General features: G+C 38.3%; 1 protein-coding gene and 1 pseudogene across 5 annotated transcripts in view; both read right to left on the reverse strand.

Moving 5' to 3' along the window:
• Positions 1 to 919: 919 nt before the first annotated feature.
• Positions 920 to 17,198, reverse strand: LOC139180342 (transcription factor BTF3 pseudogene; annotated as a pseudogene).
• Positions 17,199 to 17,397: 199 nt separating this feature from the next.
• The window catches only part of P4HA1 (prolyl 4-hydroxylase subunit alpha 1), a 100,324-nt gene continuing 97,073 nt past the window's right edge, over positions 17,398 to 20,648 (reverse strand). For all 5 annotated transcript variants that reach the window (XM_070781815.1, XM_070781817.1, XM_070781816.1 and 2 more), the window contains 3 exons: positions 20,549 to 20,617; positions 19,960 to 20,056; positions 17,398 to 18,495 (listed from right to left, as the gene is read on the reverse strand). In XM_070781815.1, the coding sequence (XP_070637916.1) occupies positions 18,425 to 18,495; positions 19,960 to 20,056; positions 20,549 to 20,617 (237 nt within the window). In that variant the 3' untranslated portion in view covers positions 17,398 to 18,424. The remainder of the gene's footprint in view (positions 18,496 to 19,959; positions 20,057 to 20,548; positions 20,618 to 20,648) is intronic.

Raw genomic sequence — 20,648 nt, forward strand, 5'->3', positions numbered from 1 at the left:
TCCATGCCCTCCCTAGCGTTTATTGTTTGCAGAGTTTTAAACATTATTCATTTATTTTTGACTGTGCTGAATCTTCCTTTCTGAGTGGACTTTTCTCTAGTTGTGGCAAGCAGGGGCCACTCTCTACTATGGTGTGCAGGCTTCTCATTGCTGTGGCTTCTCTTGTTGCTAAGCACAGGCTCCAGGGCGTGCGGCTTCAGTAGCTGCAACAGGAGGGCTCAGCTGTGGTTCCTGGGCTCTAGGGCACAGGCTCAATAGTTGTGGCACACAGGCTGTTTGTAGACTTTTTGATGGTCATTCATTCTGACGGGTGTGAGGTGACACTTCATTGTAGTTTTGATTTGCATTTCTCTGATAATTAAGACATTGAGCATCTTTTCATTGCTTGTTGCCCACCTGCAGGTCGTCTTTGGAGAAATTTCTGTCTAGGAATTCTGTCCATTATCTGATTGAATTATTTGTTTGATGTTGAGCTGCATTAGCTGCTTAGAGAGTTTTGAGATGAATCCTTTGTCAGTTACTTTGCTTCAAACATTTTCTCCCATTGTGAGTGTTGCCTTTTCATTGTTTGTAGTTTCCTTCGTTGTGCAAATGTTTTTAAGTTTCCTTAGGTCTCATTTGTTTTTATTTTCATTACTGAAGGAGGTGGATAAAAAAAAGATCTTGCTGTGATTTATGCTTGACACTGTTTTGAATGGAAGAAGTACTAGCAAGCATTTGACCTTTCTTCTGGTGTTAACTGAAATTCTTAAAAACAAATTTCACAATCAAGTGTGATATTTACTAGAAGTTTATAGTAGCTACCTGTTACAGATTAAGGAGGTTCCCTACTACTTTTAGTTTCCAATTTGTTTTTAATCATGTGGATGTCAAACATCTTCTCAAGCAATTAATATAATATTTATTAAAGCTGTGGATTTGATTAGTCGGTTTTATTCTATATTTTTTAATTTTACTCGAGTATAGTTGATTTATGTTAGTTTCAGACGTACAACAAAGTGACTGAGTTATGCATATACATATATTCATACTTTTTTAGATTCTTTTTCCATACAAGGAAAGGAATATTCAGTAGAGTTTCCTCTGCTGTATAGCAAGTCCTGGTAGGTTATCTATTTTACGTATAGTAGTGTGCCATCTATGGGGTTGCACAGGGTTGGACACTACTGAAGCGACTTAGCAGCAGTGTGTATATATCCCAAGCTCCTAATTTATCCTCCCCCACCCCATTTGCCCTTTGTTAAATTTTTTGTTGTTGTTGTTCAGTTGCTAAGTCATATCCAACTCTTTATGATCCCCTGGACTGCAGCATGCCAGGCTTCCCTGCCCTTCACTATCTCCCCAATTTTGCTCAAACTCATGTCCATCGAGTTGGTGATGCCATCCAACCATCTCATCCTCTGTTTTCTCCTCCTCCTCCTGCCCTCAACCTTCTCCAGCATCATGGTCTTTTCCAATGAGTTGGCTCTTCGCACCAGGTGGCACAATTATTGGAGCTTCAGCTTCAGCATCAGTCCTTCCAGTGAAGATTCAGGATTGATTTCTTTTAGGATTGACTGGCTTGATCTCCTTGCTGTCCAAGGGACTCACAAGAGTTCTCCAGCACTACCATTGGAAGGCATCAATTCTTTGGTGCTCAGCCTTCTTTGTGGTCCAACTCTCACATCCATACATGACTACTGTAAAAACCATAGCTTTGACTATATGGACCTTTGGTGGGAAAGTGATGTTTCTGCTTTTTGATACACTGTCTAGGTTTGTCACAGATGCTTGCTCCTTGGAAGGAAAGTTTTTAATTTCATGGCTGCAGTCACTGTCTGCAGTGACTTTGGAGCCCAAGAAAATAAAAGTCTGTCACTGTTTCCATTTTTCCCCCATCTATTTGCCATGAAGTGATGGGAGTGGATGCCGTGATCTTAGTTTTTTGAATGTTGAGTTTTAAGCCAACTTTTTCACTGTCCTCTTTCACCTTCATCAAGATGTTCTTTAGTTCCTCTTCACTTTCTGCCATTAAAGTGGTATCATCTGCATATCTGAAGTTGTTGATATTTCTCCCAGCAATCTTGATTCCAACTTGGGATTCATCCAGCCCAGCATTTTGTATGATGTACTCTGCATATAAGTTAAATAAACAGGGTGACTATATATAGCCTTGAGGTACTCCTGTCCCAATTATGAACCATTCTGTTGTTCTATGTCCACTTAACTGTTGCTTCTTGACCTGCATACAGGTTTCTTAGGAGGCAGGTAAGGTGGTCTGGTATTCCCATCTCTTGAAAATGTTCCCCCAGTTTGTTGTGATCCACATAGTCAAAGACTTTAACATAGTCAATGAAGCAGATGTTTTTCTGGAATCTCTTGCTTTTTCTATGATTCGGTGGATGTTGGCAATTTGATCTCTGGTGCCTCTGCCTTTTTTAAATTCAGCTTGTACATCTGGAAGTTCTTGGTTCATGTACTGTTGAGGCCTAGCTTGAAGGATTTTGAGGATTACCTTGCTAGCATGTGAAATGAGCGCAATTGTGCTATAGTTTGAACATTCTTTGACATTTCCTTTCTTTGGGATTGGAATGAAAACTGACCTTTTCCAGTCCCGTGGCCACTGCTGAGTTTTCCAAATTTGCTGGCATACTGAGTGCAGCACTTTCACAGCATCGTCTTTTAGGATTTGAAATAGCTCAGCTGGAATTCCATCACCTCCACTAGCTTTGTTTGTAGTGATGCTTCCTCAGGCCCACTTGACTTTGCACCCCAGGATATCTATAGTGACCACACCATCATGGTTATTCGGGTTATTAAGACCTTTTTTTGTACTGTTCGTCTGTATATTCTGCTGCCTCTTCTTAATATTGTATGCTTCTGTGAGGTCCATACCATTTCTGTCCTTTATTGTGCCCATCTTTGCATAAATGTTCCCTTGGTATCTCTAATTTTTTTGAAGAGATGTCTAGTCTTTCCCATTCTGTTGTTTTCCTCTATTTCTTTTCATTGCTCACTTAAGAAGGCTTTCTTATCTCTCCTTGCTGTTCTTTGGAACTCTGCAGATGGGTATACCTTTCCTTTCCTCCTTTGCCTTTCACTTCCCTTCTTTTCTCAGCTATTTGTAAGGCCTTCTCAGACAACCATTTTGTCTTCTTGCATTTCTTTTTCTTGGGTATGGTTTTGGTCACTGCCTCCTGTACAATGTTATGAAACTGTCCATTGTTCTTCAGGGATTCTATTAGATCTAATCCCTTGCATCTATTAGTCCCTTACACTGTATAATCATAAGGGATTTGATTTAGGTCATACCTGAATGGCCGAATGGTTTCCCTGCTTTCTTCAGTTTAAGTCTGAATTTTGCAATAAGGAGTTCCTAAGTTTTTTTTAATCTGTGAGCCTGCTTCTATTTTGTAAATAAGTTCATTTATACCATTTTTAAAGAACTAGATTCCACATTTGAGTGAAATCATCTTTCTCTGCCTGACTTCACTTAATATGATAATCTCTGTTTATCCATATTGTTGCAAATGGCCTTACTTCATTCTTTTTAATAGGTCAGTAATATTCCGTTGTATATATGTTCCGCATCTTTATTCATTCCTCTGTCAATGGACATTTAGGTTGCTTCCTTGTCTTGACTACTGTAAACATGCTGCAGTGATTATTGGGGTGTGTGTATCTTTTAGCTACGGTTTCTCTGGATCTATGTCCTGGAGTGGGCTAGCTGGATCATATGGTAGTTATGGTTTTAACTTTTTAAGGAACACCCATACTGTTCTCAGTAATGGTTATACCAGTTTACATTCCCTCTACGGTGTAGGAGGGTTCTCTTTCCTCCATGCCCTCGCCAGCGTTTACTGTTTGTAGATCTTTTGACGATGGCCATTCTGACCAGTGTGAGGCGATACCTCATTGTAGTTTTGATTTGCATTTCTCTGATAATTAGTGATGTTGAACATCTTTCCATCTGCTTTTTGGCCATCAGATTTTTAAAATATTGAACCATTTTTATTTCTTGGGATAGTGTGGTAATGGTTTTAATTATTAATTCAGTTTCTTAACTTGATATGGGGTTGTCCAGGCTGTTTCTTCTTGAGGAAATTTTGATAATTTGTCTCTAAGAAATTTGTCAATTTCACATGAATTGTCTAATGTATTGACATAAAAATGTTCATAATATTCCATTATCCTTATCATACTTGTAAAAACTGTTGTAATATCCCTTTTTTGATGCTTGATATTGGTAATTTGTTTCTTTTCTCTTGACTCTATCAGTCTAGCTAAGGATTTATCAATTCAAGAAAATATTTTTTGACTTTACTGAATTTCTCTATGATTTGCCTGTTTTTATATCATTTATTTCTGCTCTTAGTTTTCTTCTGCTTCCTTTTGGTTTGTTCTTCCTTTCTTGCCTTAAACAGAAAAAAAAACAAAAAACAAAAAAACACCACTTCTACTAAAACAAAATTCATATATCATACAATTCTATAGCTTAAAATGTACTACTTGATGACTTAATATATTCAAAGAATTGTGTATTCATCATCACAATCAACTTGGGAATACTTTCATTAATCCAAAAAGAAATCTAATACCATCACTCTCTAATACCCCAATCCCCAGGAAACCATTAATCCTCTTTCTGTTTAGATTTGTCTATTCTGAAGCTTTTGAACTGTGGTGTTAGAGAAAACTCTTGAGAGTCCCTTGAACTGCAAGGAGATCCAACCAGTCAAATCCTAAATGAAATCAGTCCTGAATATTTACTGGAAGGACTGATGCTGAAGCTGAAACTCCAATACTTTGGCCACCTGATGCAAAGAACTGACTCATTGGAAAAGACCCTGATGCTGGGAACAATTGAAGGCGGGAGGAGAAGGGGATGACAGAGGATGAGATGGTTGGATGGCATCACCAACTCAATGAACATGAGTTTGAGTAAACTCCAGAGGTTGGTGATGGACAGGGAAGCCTGGAGTGCTGCAGTCCATGGGGTTGCAAAGAGTTGGACGCAACTGAGCAACTGAAAAGCCTCTTGATGAAGGTGAAAGAGGAGAGTGAAAAAGTTGGCTTAAAGCTCAACATTCAGAAAACAAAGATCATGGCATCTGGTCCTATCACTTCATGGGAAATAAATGGGGAAACAGCGGAAACAGTGTCAGACTTTATTTTTTGGGGCTCCAAAATCACTGCAGATGGTGACTGCAGCCATGAAATTATAAGACCCTTACTCCTTGGAAGGAAAGTTATGACCAACCTACAGAGTATATTCAAAAGTAGACATTACTTTGCCAACAAAGGTCCATCTAGTCAAGGCTATGGTTTTTCCAGTGGTCATGTATGAATATGAGAGTTGGACTGTGAAGAAGGCTGAGCACCAAAGAATTGATGCTTTTGAACTGTGGTGTTGGAGAAGACTCTTGAGAGTCCCTTGGACTGCAAGGAGATCCAACCAGTCCATTCTGAAAATCAGCCCTGGGATTTCTTTGGAGGGAATGATGTTGAAGCTGAAACTCCAGTACTTTGGCCACCTCATGTGAAGAGTTGACTCATTGGAAAAGACTCTGATGCTGGGAGGGATTGTGGGCAGGAGGAGAAGGGGACAACAGAGGATGAGATGGCTGGATGGCATCACTGACTCGATGGACGTGAGTCTGAGTGAACTCCGGGAGTTGGTGATGGACAGGGACGCCTGGCGTGCTGTGATTCATGGGGTCTCGAAGAGTCAGACACGACTGAGCAACTGAACTGAGCTGAACTGAGTGACTGAACTGACTGACTGATTCTAGGCATTTCAAATACATGGCATCATATTACCAATATAAGGCCCCTTGTGATTAATTTCTTTTGCTTAGTATATTTTAAGGTTCATCTACCTTGTAGCCTGTATCACTCCTTCATTTATTTTTATTGCTAATATTCTCTATAGTTTTCCAGCTTCTTAAGGTGGAAACCAGATTATTATGGTTTTTATAATGCCCTTTAATGTTCCAAGAAAAAATGAATAGGATGAAGAACATATCTGATCAATATATCTATCAGGCTCAACTAGAATACAACCTGAAAACTTTAAAGGCAGTGCTTCTTCAAACAAGCACTTCACCACAATTAGTTTATTTCTTTCAGCTATTTTTAATCAAATGACTGAAATCAGGGTTTCTCAACCTTTGCACCACTGACATTTGGGAGTGTTCATTTTTTTTTTTTGAATTATACTTCACATAATATTGTGTTAGTTTCAGGTGTATAATAGAATGCCTCAGTATTTATATTACAGAATGATCATCACAATAATCACGAACATCCATCACCACACATAGTTACATTTTTTCCTTGTGACTTTTTTTTATTAAGCAGAGCACTTTATTAATCTTTATTTCAAACTTTATTCTTAGGCTTTTCATCTTAATTAGCTGCAAAGAATGAATTGTATATAAACAAAAACTGAAAAGAGCTGCAGTGTCCAGTGGCTGGCTTAAAGACACTAGAGATCTAGATTTTATCAGATCCATAAACAAAATTTTAAAAGCAGTCATAATATAAAATAGCAGCTCCCAGTAACTTCTTTATCTTCTTCAGAAGTTGACTCAATTCAGTTTGCTGCATTCTTGGAAGCCTCGTCAAAATTATCCACTAGATCTGTACCTTCATCATTTTCTTCTCTGGCAAGTGGTGCTCCTCCGTACACAGATTGTTTGGGCAGAGCTTGACGAGTCTCCTCAAACCAGTCATACTATCCGCACCAAGCTGGTTTAAGATGCTGGGTAGCATTTCTGTCAGCTGCTGTGTCTCAGCATTGCCTGTAACGGTGGAAGTGTTTGCTGCCAGAGATGCCTGAACGTTAGCGTTGTTGAAGTGGATCAGTGTTCCTTGATTTGTGAACCTACTCGCCTCTTCAATACCAGGGATAATGTCTAACCCGAACTTCTTTAAAGAGAACTGAAGTTTTTTGTCATCAGCCGTGGTTGTTCTATGAACCACCTTCTTCTTTCTGCAAGCAGTTCCTTTCCCACCAGTGCACACTTGTGTGGGCAACTTTCTCCTGGTTCGTGATGGTTTCTTTCATCTTGCTGGAGCGGAAATGGGGCTGCGCTGGGGACTAGGTTTGGTGCTCAGGTGGTCTTGGGCAGACCAGCTGAGATTAGGCGCATGCATGTGGGGATGCAAGATGGCAGCTAGACCTGACATTTATAACTGGAAGTTGTACTTCTTGATCACCTTCACCTTTTTACCCTTTACCCTAACCCCTTACCTTTGGAAACCACTAAATCTTTTCTCTGTATCTGCATGTTTAGGTTTTTGTTACCATTTTGTCTTTTTAGATCCCATGTACAAGTAAGATCATATCGTACTCAATAGTTATCTTTCTCTGTCCAACTTATTTCACTTGGCATGATAATCTTCAAGGTCCATTCATGGTGTCACAAATGACAAAACTTCTTTTTTATGGATGATTAATATTCTATTGTGTGTATGTATCACATTTTCTTTCCATTCATTCACTGATGGACACTTAGGTTGCTTCCATGTTCAGTGTTGCAAAGAACATGGGGTGCATGTATATTTTCAAGTTAGTGCTTTCACTCCTGCTGATAAAAAGCCAGAAGTGGAACTGCTGGATCATAGTTCTGTTTTTAACATTTTGAAGAAACTTTACACTGTTTTCCAGAGTAGCTACACCATAAGTACACTAATTTTAAATCTTTATTTTATACTATAAAAGTTAATTTTTTCTGTAGCTGCTGCTCTATCCTATGGGTTTGATAGTTAGTATTTTCATCATCTTTCATATCTATTTCATGCTTTCCATTCTGGTATCAGTTCATTCTCTAGATTTCTTGGGAAGGTGTCATAGGAACAATATTTTCTGAGTTCCTGCATGTTGATAGATTTGTCTGTGCCTTTATACTTAAAGGTTAGTTATGCTGTATATAAAACCTTTTGTTCACATTTTCTTTCCTTGACTATCTTAAATATATTTTATATCCGTTTTCTTCTAGGATAAGGTGTTGCTGTCAACACCTAATAATGATCTAATTCTCTCTCCTTTATAAGTAATGTGGTCTTTTTGCCAAAATGCTCAAAGGAATTTTTTCCCTCTTTAAAATCTGGTAATTTTACAAGTACATATTGATGTTGGTTATTCTGAGTTGTTATTCTCTGGCGCACAAGTCCCTGCTCTTTCAATATATAGTTTTAAACATTTTTAGGAAAGTGTTGTGTCCATCTCAGCCTACTCATAGTGATAATGCTGGAGAGGAATGCCTGAGACACTTGCCTGGGTCCCTGTTACTTGTGGAGAGCCCCCAGACATTTCCTGGACCAGAGCCAATGTCGTGGCCGGAACAGCCCTGTGGTTCTTAACTATGACTGCAGGGAGCACCTCAGCAAAAACCATCAGGGAACTTTAAAGAACAACATTACTCAAAGATCCTACAGGGTACAGCACTATCCAGGGCCACAGAGTTGGTCATGGGCAGAGTAGGGGGGAGCACAAATCTGGAGGATTCTGCCTTTATTAAGTTCCCAGGATAGGGTGCCTGAGATTTTGTGCCTGCCTCAGTATTGGCAAATTTCAAGTATAAGTGGGACCAGGGCATGGGAAGGGGAAAACAGATATGGTAGAACTGTCATTTATCTAGGAAAGAGGTCCCCAGCCACCTGTTAGGAACTAGGCTGCACTATAGGAGGTGAGAGGTGAATGAGAGTGAAGCTTCATCTGCCACTCCCATCATGCATCACCCTTAGATAGGGTCACCTAGTTGCAGCAAAACAAACTCAGGGTTCCCGCTGATTCTGCATTATGCTGAGTTGTAGAATTATTTCATTATATATCACAGTGTAATGATAATAGAAATAAAGTATACAATAAATGTAATGTTCTTGAATTATCCTCAAACCATCCCCCTGCCCCAGGTCTATGGGAAAATATAATCTTCCACAAAACCAGTCTCTGGTGCCAAAAAGGTTGGGGACAGCTGGTCTAGGACACAAGACTTTCTATTAATAAAAGGGGAATTCCAGGGGTGGAACAGCCTGATTGCTTATCTATTTGTTTTGCTGGTAGCTGTGTCATACAGCTGACGGTATGTTTAAGATGGATGCCTTTGAAGTGGATGTGTCAGCAGTTAACAGCTTCTTGTCAGGCACTCACACTACATAAAGTTTCTTGATTCTCTTTACTTGGTTTTGTTATTTAGGGATTCTCATTATCTCTGTTAGATCTTCTTTGCTTATTTTCAGTGTCATTTTCTTTTTACTTATTTTTATTTTAAAAACTGTCCTCTTTATCTTTTACGTATCCATCTGTCTATTGATGGACCCTTGGATTGCTTGTGTTTTGGCTATTGTAAATATAGCTGCTATTAAAGTGACTGTACAAATAAATATCTCTTTGAGCATCTACTTTCATTACTTTTGGAAACATACTCAAAAGAGGAATGTACAGTGATTGAACGATTTTACATTCCCACCAGCAATGTGTGAACCTTCCTTGCTAGGGATGGCAAAACTACTTTTGCTATTCTTTTCTTTGTATCTTAAGAGCTTTCCCCTCTCCTTTCCTCTATTACTGCCTTTTCTTGGTAATGACACATTTTGATTACTTTTCATTTCTATTTGCATATGTTCTTTAGACATTTTCTTGGTGGTTACCATGTGGACTACATATAACATCCTAAAGTTATAATAATCTGAATTAATAACAGTTTCTGTAACTACAAATGAAAACTCTACCCCTGTATAGAGGTACTCCCATTTGTTAGTGAAGTCACAAATTATAACTTTATATATTGTACCCATTAACAGATTTATTTTTATCCATTTTGTCTTCTAAATTCTCTAGGAAAAGAGATATAAACCAAAATCACAATGTTGCTTTTTCTGTTGTCCATACATTTACCTTTATTATAGATTTTTATGTCTTCTTATGGCTTCAAGTCAATGTCTAGAGCCCTTTCAACTAGAAGCATTTCTTATAGGGCAGGTCTAGTGGTAATGAACTCCTTCAGCTTCCGTCTATCTGCAAATGTCTAAATTTCTCCCTTATTTTTGTAGAACAGATTTACTATGTACATAGTTCTTGACTGTCAGTGCTTTAAATGTAAAGCACTGCCTTCTGACGTCCTAGGTTTCTGCTAATAAACCCACTGATAATCTTATTCAGGATTCCTTGGACAGGAATTCAGTCCTCTCTTGCTGCTCATCTTTCAAGAGTTTGATTAGTGTATCTCAGGGTCATTCTCTTGAGTTTATCCTACTTGGGATTCTTTAAGCTTCTGGAATTTGTCAGACTACTGACTGACATGGCTCAGACGGTAAAGCATCTGCCCGCAATGCGGGAGACCCCAGTTCGATTCCTGGGTCGGGAAGATCCCCTGGAGAAGGAAATGGCAATCCACTCCTGCACTCTTGCCTGGAAAATCCCATGGACGGAGGAGCCTGATAGGCTAGTCCATGGGGTCGCAAAGAGTCGGACACGACTGAGAGACTTCACTTTCACTTTCACTGACTGACATGACTACAAATTTGCGAAGTTACTGACCATTATTTTTTCAAATTATCTCCCAGAAATCTTCTTCCTCAAGAATTCATATAATGTTGTACACTAGGCTGTTTGATGGTGTCACGTAAAGTCCCTTTGGCTCTGTTCACTTTTCTGTACTCCTTCTGCTCCTCAGACTTGATAATTTGTAATGACTTGTCCTCAAGTTGCCTGATTTATTCCTCTGCCTACTTGAACCTGCTGTTGAATCCCTCTAGTGTATTTTTCAGTTCCAGAATTGGTTCTTTTAAACTGATTTTCATTTTGTTCATATATTACCTGCTGACTTCGTTCTTTGTCCCTGCTCTCCTTCAGCTCTTTGAGCGTATCGGGAACAGGTGTTTTCGGGCAGGAAGGAGGCTTGAAAGGGAAGAGATATATGTATACTTATGGCTGATTCATGTTGTTGTAAGGGAATGTGGAAAGATAACACATTATTTTTAATAAGGAATTTTTTCCATTTCATGATAAAAATCTGAAAGTGTTTCATGTTACAGAGCCTTAAACTTTTCTGCCTTTTAAATGTAAAGTAAAAAATAGAATACATAGGTAAATTTAAGTATTTCTTCATCTATGAGTTACCAACTACAGGGTTATTATACATAGTATGATTTAACCCCTTATATATCCAAACTCATATAAAACCTAAATTGCAATGGAGCTTAATTGCATTTATGGTTTTAAGGAAGGTATTAAAATAATAATTTTGGCTCTTTGTAGACTTGACTAAGGATAAAATTCATCTCTCTAAATAAAGTCATGAAATGTGCACATCACTCTACATATTCTCTTTAAGATGTTCTGTTCTGAATCTTTTAAAGTGCTTAGCCTAAAACAGATCTGTATTACAAATAAATCTGGTAGGAATTGGAACAACCAAATGACAAAAATGTAAGGGTTTTCTTTTCAGATTTTAGAGCTCATTTTACCTGTGATTATCTTTTTTTATACAACTAATCTCAGCTGAATAGTGCTGCAATAGGAACTCAACAAGGCTTCAAAAAGCAGAATATAAACTTTTACATTTGATAAGACTATTAATTTTTTATAACTTAGTCTTCCTGCATCAAAATATATATTTAACTGAAGGCTACATTCACACACAAAGGAAACTTCAAAGTCCTCAAAAACAATTTAATAAAACAGGCACCCAAGAACTTTACTGTTCCACTACAGTTACTTTTGCAAAACTCATGAGTGTGGTAGAATAATATCCAAGGACATCAGAAAATTGGACTATGAAATCCATTTCATTCTGATAAATCTTGTAACTAAACAAATGGTACTCTCTAGTACTGATAATTCATTCTTATTTCTCTAAGTTATCCAGTACCATTCCTGATAAATAATACACTTCTACCAGAGTGAAATGTGGTCCACTGGAGAAAGGAATGGCAAACCACTTCAGTATTCTTGCCTTGAGAACCCCCAAAACAGTATGAAAAGGCAAAAAGATAGGACACTGAAAGATGAACTCCCCAGGTTGCTAGGTGCCCAATATGCTACTGGAGATCAGTGGAGAAGTAACTCCAGAAAGAAAGAAGAGGCGGAGCCAAAGCAAAAACAACACCCCACATTTGTGGATGTGACTGGTGACAGAAGCAAGGTCTGATGCTGTAAAGAGCAACACTGAATAGGAACCTGGAATGTTAGGTCCACGAATCAAGGCAAATTGGAAGTGGTCAAACAGGAGATGGCAAGAGTGAACATCGACATTTTATGAATCACAGAACTAAAATGGACTGGAATGGGTGCATTTGACTCAGATGACCATCGTATCAACTACTGTGGGCAAGAATCCCTTAGAAGAAATGGAGTAGCCACCATAGTCAACAAGAGAGTCCAAAATGCAGTACTTGGATGCAATCTCAAAAACAACAGAAGCATCTCTCTTCGTTTCCAAGGCAAGTCATTCAATATCATGGTAATTCAAGTCTATATCCTGACCAGTAATGCTGAAGAAGCTGAAATTGAACGGTTCTATATGCAGAGTACATCATGAGAAACGCTGGACTGGAAGAAACACAAGCTGGAATCAAGATTGCCGGGAGAAATATCAATAACCTCAGATATGCAGATGACACCACCCTTATGGCAGAAAGTGAAGAGGAACTCAAAAGCCTCTTGATGAAAGTGAAAGAGGAGAGTGAAAAAGTTGGCTTAAAGCTCAACATTCAGAAAACGAAGATCATGGCATCTGGTCCCATCACTTCATGGGAAATAGATGGGGAAACAGTGTCAGACTTTTATCAGTGCAGATGGTGACTGCAGCCATGAAATTAAAAGACGCTTACTCCTTGGAAGGAAAGTTATGACCAACCTAGATAGCATATTCAAAAGCAGAGACATTACTTTGCCAACAAAGGTCCGTCTAGTCAAGGCTATGGTTTTTCCTGTGGTCATGTATGGATGTGAGAGTTGGACTGTGAAGAAGGCTGAGCACCGAAGAATTGATGCTTTTGAACTGTGGTGTTGGAGAAGACTCTTGAGAGTCCCTTGGACTGCAGGGAGATCCAACCAGTCCATTCTGAAGAGGATCAGCCCTGGGATTTCCTTGGAAGGAATGATGCTGAAGCTGAAACTCCAGTACTATGGCCACCTCATGCGAAGAGTTGACTCATTGGAAGGGACTCTGATGCTGGGAGGGATTGTGGGCAGGAGGAGAAGGGGACAACAGAGGATGAGATGGATGGATGGCATCACCGACGCGATGGACGTGAGTCTGACTGAACTCTGGGAGTTGGTGATGAACAGGGAGGCCTGGTGTGCTGCGATTCATGGGGTCGCAAAGAGTCGGACATGACTGAGCGACTGAACTGATGAAGACCTACAAGTCCTTTTAGAACTAACACCCCCAAAAGATGTCCTTTTCATTATAGGGGACTGGAATGCAAAAGTAGGAAGTCAAGAAACACCTGGAGTAACAGGCAAATTTGGCCTTGGAGTATGGAATGAAGCAGGGCAAAGGCTAATAGAGTTGTGGCAAGAGAACAAACTGATCATAGAAAACACCATCTTCCAACAACACAAGAGAAGACTCTACACATGGACATCACCAGATGGCCAACACCAAAATCAGATTGATTATATTGTTTGCAGCTAAAGATGGAGCAGCTCTATACAGTCAGCAAAAAAAAGACCAGGAGCTGACTGTGGCTCAGATCATGAACTCCTTATTGCCAAATTCAGACTTAAATTGAAGAAAGTAGGGAAAACCACTAAACCATTCAGGTATAACTTAAACCAAATCCCTTACAATTATACAGTGGAAGCGGGAAACAGATTTAAGGGACTAGATCTGATAGAGTGCCTAATGAACGATGGATGGAGGTTTGTGACATTGTACAGGAGACAGGCATCAAGACCATCCCCAAGAAAAAGAAATGCGAAAAAGCAAAATGGCTGTCTGAGGAGGCCTTACAAATAGCTGTAAAAGAAGTGAAAAGCAAAGGAGAAAAGGAAAGATACACCCATTTGAATGCAGAGTTCCAAAAAATTGCAAGGAGAGATAAGAAAGCCTTCCTCAATGATCAGTGCAAAGAAATAGAGGAAAACAATAGAATGGGAAGGACTAGAGATCTCTTCAAGAAAAGTAGAGATACCAAAGGAACATTTCATGCAAAGATGGGCTCAATAAAGGACAAAAATGGTATGGACCTAACAGAAGCAGAAGATATTAAGAAGGGGTGCCAAGAATAAAAAGAACTGTACAAAAAAGATCTTCATGACCCAGATGATCACAATGGTGTGATCACTGACCTAGAGCCACATATCCTGGAATACAAAGTCAAGGAAGCATCGCTACGAACAAAGCCAGTAGTGGTTATGGAATTCCAGTCGAGCTATTTCAAATCCTGAGAGATGATGCTGTGAAAGTGCTGCCCTCAATAGGCCAGCAAATTTGGAAAACTCAGCAGTGGCCACAGGACTGGAAAAGGTCAGTTTTCATTCCAATCTCAAAGAAAGGCAATGCCAAAGAATGCTCAAACTACTGCACAATTGCACTCATCTCACACGCTAGTGAAGTAATGCTCAAAATTCTGCAAGCCAGGCTTCAGCAATACGTGAACCGTGAACTTCCTGATGTTCAAGCTGGTTTTAGAAAAGGCAGATGAACCAGAGATCAATTGCCAACATCCGCAGGATCATCGAAAAAGCAAGAGAGCTCCAGAAAAACATCCATTTCTGCTTTATTGACTATGGCAAAGCCTTTGACTGTGTGGATCACAATAAACTGTGGAAAATTATGAAAGAGACCACCTAACCTGCCTCTTGAGAGACCTGTATGCAGGTCAGAAAACAACAGTCAGGACTGGACATGAACAACAGACTGGTTCCAAACAGGAAAAGGAGTATGTCAAGGCTGTATATTATCACCCTGCTTATTTAACTTATATGCAGAGTACATCATGAGAAACGCTGGGCTGGAGGAAGCACAAGCTGGAATCAAGATTGCCGGGAGAAATATCAATAACCTCAGATATGCAGATGACACCACCCTTATGGCAGAAAGTGAAGAGGAACTCAAAAGCCTCTTGATGAAAGTGAAAGAGGAGAGTGAAAAAGTTGGCTTAAAGCTCAACATTCAGAAAACTAAGATCATGGCATCTGGTCCCATTACTTCACAGCAAATACACGGGGAAACAGTGTCAGACTCTTGTTCTGGGCTCCAAAATCACTGCAGATGGTGACTGCAGCCATGAAATTAAAAGCCACTTGCTCCTTGGAAGAAAATTTATGACCAACCTAGACAGCATATTAAAAAGCAAAGACATTTTACTTTGCCAACAAAGGTCCATCTAATCCAGGCTATGGTTTTTCCAGTAGTCATGTATGGATGTGAGAGCTGGACTATAAGGAAAGCTGAGCTTCAAAGAATTGATGCTTTTGAACTGTGGTGTTGGAGCAGCCTCTTGAGAGGCCCTTGGACCACAAGGAGATCCAACCAGTCCATCCTAAAGGAGATCAGTCCTGAGTGGTCATTGGAAGGACTGATGCTGAAGCTGAAACTCCAATACTTTGGCCGCCTGATGTGAAGAACTGACTCATGAGAAAAGACCCTGATGCTGGGAAGGATTGAAGGCGGGAGGAGAAAGGGATGACAGAGGATGAGATGGTTGGATGGCATCACCGACTCGATGCACATGAGTTTGAGTAAACTCCGGGAGTTGGTGATGGACAGGGCAGCCTGGAGTGCTGCAATTCATGGGGTCGCAGAGAGTCAGACATGACTGAGCTGAACTGAACCAGAGTGAAATAAGTGCGCCAAGAGAAGGGACTGGTTAAGATACTATTTTTCTCTGTTTTCTCTGCAAATCTCCATTTCATAATTCTCTTTATTCCTTCTCAAGTGACTTAAGTATTTAATGACTGTGGTGGTGGTTGTGCTATTTTGGTATTAAACTAAGATTCTTAATGGCAAGCATTTAGTCATTCAGTTGTTTAGCTCATGGGGCCCTACACATTTGTTCATTTTTTACCTTGTATGGCCTTAAGTGGAAACCTGGCATAGAATTTACATATAACCAATCATATGACTACATAAGGATATTCAGATTCTCCTCAGCTACAATGACATAAACACACATACACCTATAAGCTATTATTTTTATATATGTGTGTGTGTTTACTGCTTACAACGGAACCCTTTTTATGCTGTAGTAACCATTTTATTATAAATTTACCAAAGTACATGGTTGGTTGCTTCTTTCACTACTGCATTTACCATCTAGCTTTCTGAGGAATCCTAAAGTCACTTCATTGTCTTTTAAAACAATCCTACTAGTTATGACTTACCCCGATTGAGTGTTCTGGTGAACTCTCCCCTTCACTCCTGTCAACTTGATGATACTGGTGATAATTCTATGGTTAAAGTTAATGAACGATGAAACTTCCAATCTTAAAGGATGGACACTTAGGGTTGGTAAGGAAACTACATTTTCCATCATAGCTCTAGCTATCATTTATTTTAAAGTTCACCATTAAAAAAACTGCAAAGTTTTACACTGGAATTTTTTTTTTCTTTTTTGCATTTATAAAGAAAAATAGTTGGTAATTATAAAACTTGGGAGGTTTCTGTAAGACCTAACTAACACTGAAAAGAGTTTACCAATTCCTGTGTGGGGTTTGGGGGTTAAATATAATGAAACTGTTAAGATTATGGAATATATCACTTTCTTTCAAAATAGGTATTTTTTATTCTAGCTAAAACACATGTGGCAATAAAGGTTATATCCATTCTTTGAACCCCTATTTTATTTCTACAATTTTGAATTTACATTGCTTCCATCTAAAAAAAAAGATTTTTTAAAAATGATCCGTGGTCAGAAAATCTGGGTAGGTTAATGAATTTAATCCTCAACTTCTTACTAAAATACTTGTAGTGGAACAAAGGACAGGTGGAAGAAAGAAACTTCAGTTAACTTTTTACCAATGGTTTTTGAATACCCTGTTTCTCAGAGAATTAACCAAATTCCTATTTGAATACTGTGTGAAGGATAAAGAACCCTTTTATGAACTAGGATTCACCATAAGAAACGTAAAGGTTAACTTAAAGGGTCAAATAACATACTTCCTTAGGTTCAGAGCTTTCTACTACCACACCATATAGCTGAATAAAATCAAGTCTTATATAACATTATTGTAAAAATTCCATAACCATAGTATTAAAGATCAGAGCTCCCTTTGAAGGTAACGTATTTGATTAAATATCTGAAGGCTTAGAGATCCTACATTTTCTACCACAACAATGAGACTTTAGAATGAACGAACATCGAGAATAAATCTAGGTCCTAAATATAAAGAAATAACCTGTTATTGCAATAGCATACATTCACATTCAAATATGAAAAATACCACACAGAAAACAGAAACATTTTTAAAAAAAGGTTTAAGATCATAAATAGGTTATTGTCACAACACATTTCAGAATTGAAGAAACAAACATTTTGACTGTTTAGGAAAAACTTTTTTTTTTTTTTTTTTATCAATTCCCTCATCATTGAAAGAACTTGTACATTTAAAAATTTCCAGTCTCCTAAGGCACAGTATTTATTTAATCTGAATGCCAACATCATCATCCCCCGCTGTCTATAGCTGGAACAAGAGGCAAGGAATTAGCACTAAGGAAAACAACAAAAATTCCTGGACAAAATCATGAGTCATTTAAGAAAAAGCAGAAACAGACTAAGTCATGATCATTTCTGTTAAGAAGGCCAAAACTTTTTAATGTAGGACCTTCTGTTAAATTTTTTTTAAAATCAAAGTATTTTAACTCAAATTTAATTCACCACAGAGGAGCTATGAAAGGAACAGATTGGTAAAAATAAAGAATACTTTAGAAAGGACTTGGGAGAAGAAAAAATCTACTTAGTAAACATAGGGGCAAACGTTAAACTGAACCGAGTTTAGAGGGCTAATTTATTCCTAGTCGTCAGGCAGATCCAGAAGAAAGTTAAGACTAGGTAAACACAGTACCTAGGTATACACTATAAGGCATCTGTTCCTTAATCAGATGGACCATTTTAGTCCACCACCCACCAACAGAGATATACTGAAATATTATAATCAGATGCTTGACTTTTTTTTCCCCAACTAAAAAAAAATTTTTTTAATATAAAGGTAAAAGTTCCTCATTTTTAACCCTGTCTTTTTGTCCTCTGTGATGCCAACTGAACTTTAAGGTTTTTTATATGTACAATGTGGTGATTTAGTGTTACTTTTAAAAGAAAAAAAAAACAAACCCCACAAAGTTAGTGATTGTCCACAGATGAAACATGGGATGAGGTTCATGACTGAATCAATCACGGAGTGTTAGTCAATTGTAAACTCTTGAAAGTTAAGACTGGGAATTGTGTGTATCAGACACATTAGAGTACAACAGGAGAGAAAGTTCATTTGTCATTCCAATTCTGACAAGGTGCATGGTCTTCGAAATTCCTGTCCACGTTCATGGAGCCATTTATTGGATACTGTGAAAGAACAAAATATATTAATGTATCCTGCTATCTAACTAGTACTGAATTAACTTCTGAGATAAAGCTCTATAATGAAGTTTCAACATGGGTTAAAAAATTCAAGACCAAAACCAGACAAAGATGCATGCTACTGAGGCTTTCAAGAACTTCACTAAATGATGGAGACACAGATTTTTTATGTATGTACATTTGAGAATCTGTAAATGTACATTTCTTAAAGTTTCTAATGTAGGTATGTGTTAGTCGCCCAGTCATGTCTGACTCTTTGCGACACCATAAACTGTAGCCCACCAGGTCCCGCTGTCCATGGAATTCTTCAGACAAGAATACTGGAGTGGATTGCCATTTCCTTCTCCAGGGGATCTTCCTGACCCAGGGATCAAACCCTGGGTCTCCTGCATTGCAGGCAGATTCTTTACCATCTGAGCTACCAGGGAAGCGATGTAGGTAGGTATATACAGAACAAAACACTGTTTTACCTGCTCACAAAATACAACTTCTAATACAAAGACATTTAAAAGATGAATATAAAGTCTCCACGTTAAAGGAGCAACTCTATGATTAATCTCTATTATGTGCTCATTAAGTTTCCTGTGTTTCAAGATACTGTTTAATACACCCCAAAAGGAATTAATTTCCTTCTTCCCCTATATTATAGAACATGGCATCGACATGTATAAAATATCTAAACTAACACTTACTAATTCCTTACTAACTCTTAACTAGTCTGTTACCTTTCTTAACCTGTGTAGCCAATCTTTCATTCATTAAACCCTGTCATTTTTCCTTCTTTGATCTCTTCAATCTGTTCACTGCTCTCCAAATCTTCTGCAGCTGTCTTAGTCCAGCCTTTTATCATCACCCACGCAGACAACAGGAAACAGCCTTCTAAACTCATCTCTCCTGTGCTAGCCTCTCTTTATTCTAGTCCAGTGGTTCACAAATATAAACATCATTTCTCTTAAATCTTAGAAGTGTGGCCAAGTGACACATACTAAAATAGTTATGGGGTTAAATGAATCTTTATTAAAATAATCTTACCCATTTCTATTCCCTTTTTTTAACTTGGCCAGTTCTATACTTGCATGACCCTTGAGAGTACCTCTCCAGCCTCATACGAGTCCTGGCCCTGGTCCCTAACATGCTTGGAAAACAACTGCTTATCTTCAAGACCAAACAGAAAAATTAAAACTTCAAAGAAGCCTCCCTAAATGTAAGTAGTTACGGTCTTCTGTTTACATCTTTGTATTATTATATACTACATTATATTTTACCCACTAATGTGTCTGAGACAACTATGAATCCCGAGAGAGGAAGATATTGTCTAACTCAACTTTGACTCATATAGTGTTTCTCAGAGTAACAAGTGGAAATAGTGTTTAAAATGTCATAAAAAATAATTCCAAAATAAGAGACCAAAATCATAAATTCTATTCAGAGAGTACAGGAAATATTTACCCCATTTGTTTCCAACCAGCACTGGACAGGCTGCATGCCGTGTACTATAATCTCCTTCTCCACTGGCAAACAGATTATACCAGAAAACAGCAGTTCCCTGAGGAGAACAAAACAAAATTATCCCCAAATAAAGTATCAGGTTATCACTTTTACAGTAATTAAATTTTCCTGTTTTATGGAAATAATTCCCCATGGCAGCACTATATCTTCCTCTAATAGAATTCTGAAAGTATGACATAACTTACAAAATTTTGGCAATGACACGAAAACATTAACATCAGAGTTGCTTAACAAAGAAGTGCATTTGCCAAAGCTAACACATCTTATAAATAGCAAGCATCATATGGAACCCATTTTAAAAGTGAAAACTTCTAAATACTAATCCCTGGTTGTTCATACTTCTGGGTACCCATGGTAAATTGTACAAAAAAAAAAAGGAAAGATTTTCCTATAGATAATGTATTCCTTAAGTATATTATCTTTTAAAATGTTATTTATTTTTATAGATAAATAACTATAGGTATCTCTCTTCCTGAGAGGAAAAAAATACAGAGAAATACCCCCAGCTAAAATGACAAATCCAGCTTACCTTTTTGGGCCAAACACTAGCTCCTACTTCAGGAAAAACAGTGGCTCCTCCTGCTAACACATCACTCATCTAATAAGAGATGACAGAGTATTGTCAAAAG

This window comes from Bos indicus, chromosome 28 (assembly GCF_029378745.1).
Source record: "Bos indicus isolate NIAB-ARS_2022 breed Sahiwal x Tharparkar chromosome 28, NIAB-ARS_B.indTharparkar_mat_pri_1.0, whole genome shotgun sequence".
In the NCBI taxonomy this organism is placed as follows: domain Eukaryota; kingdom Metazoa; phylum Chordata; class Mammalia; order Artiodactyla; family Bovidae; genus Bos; species Bos indicus.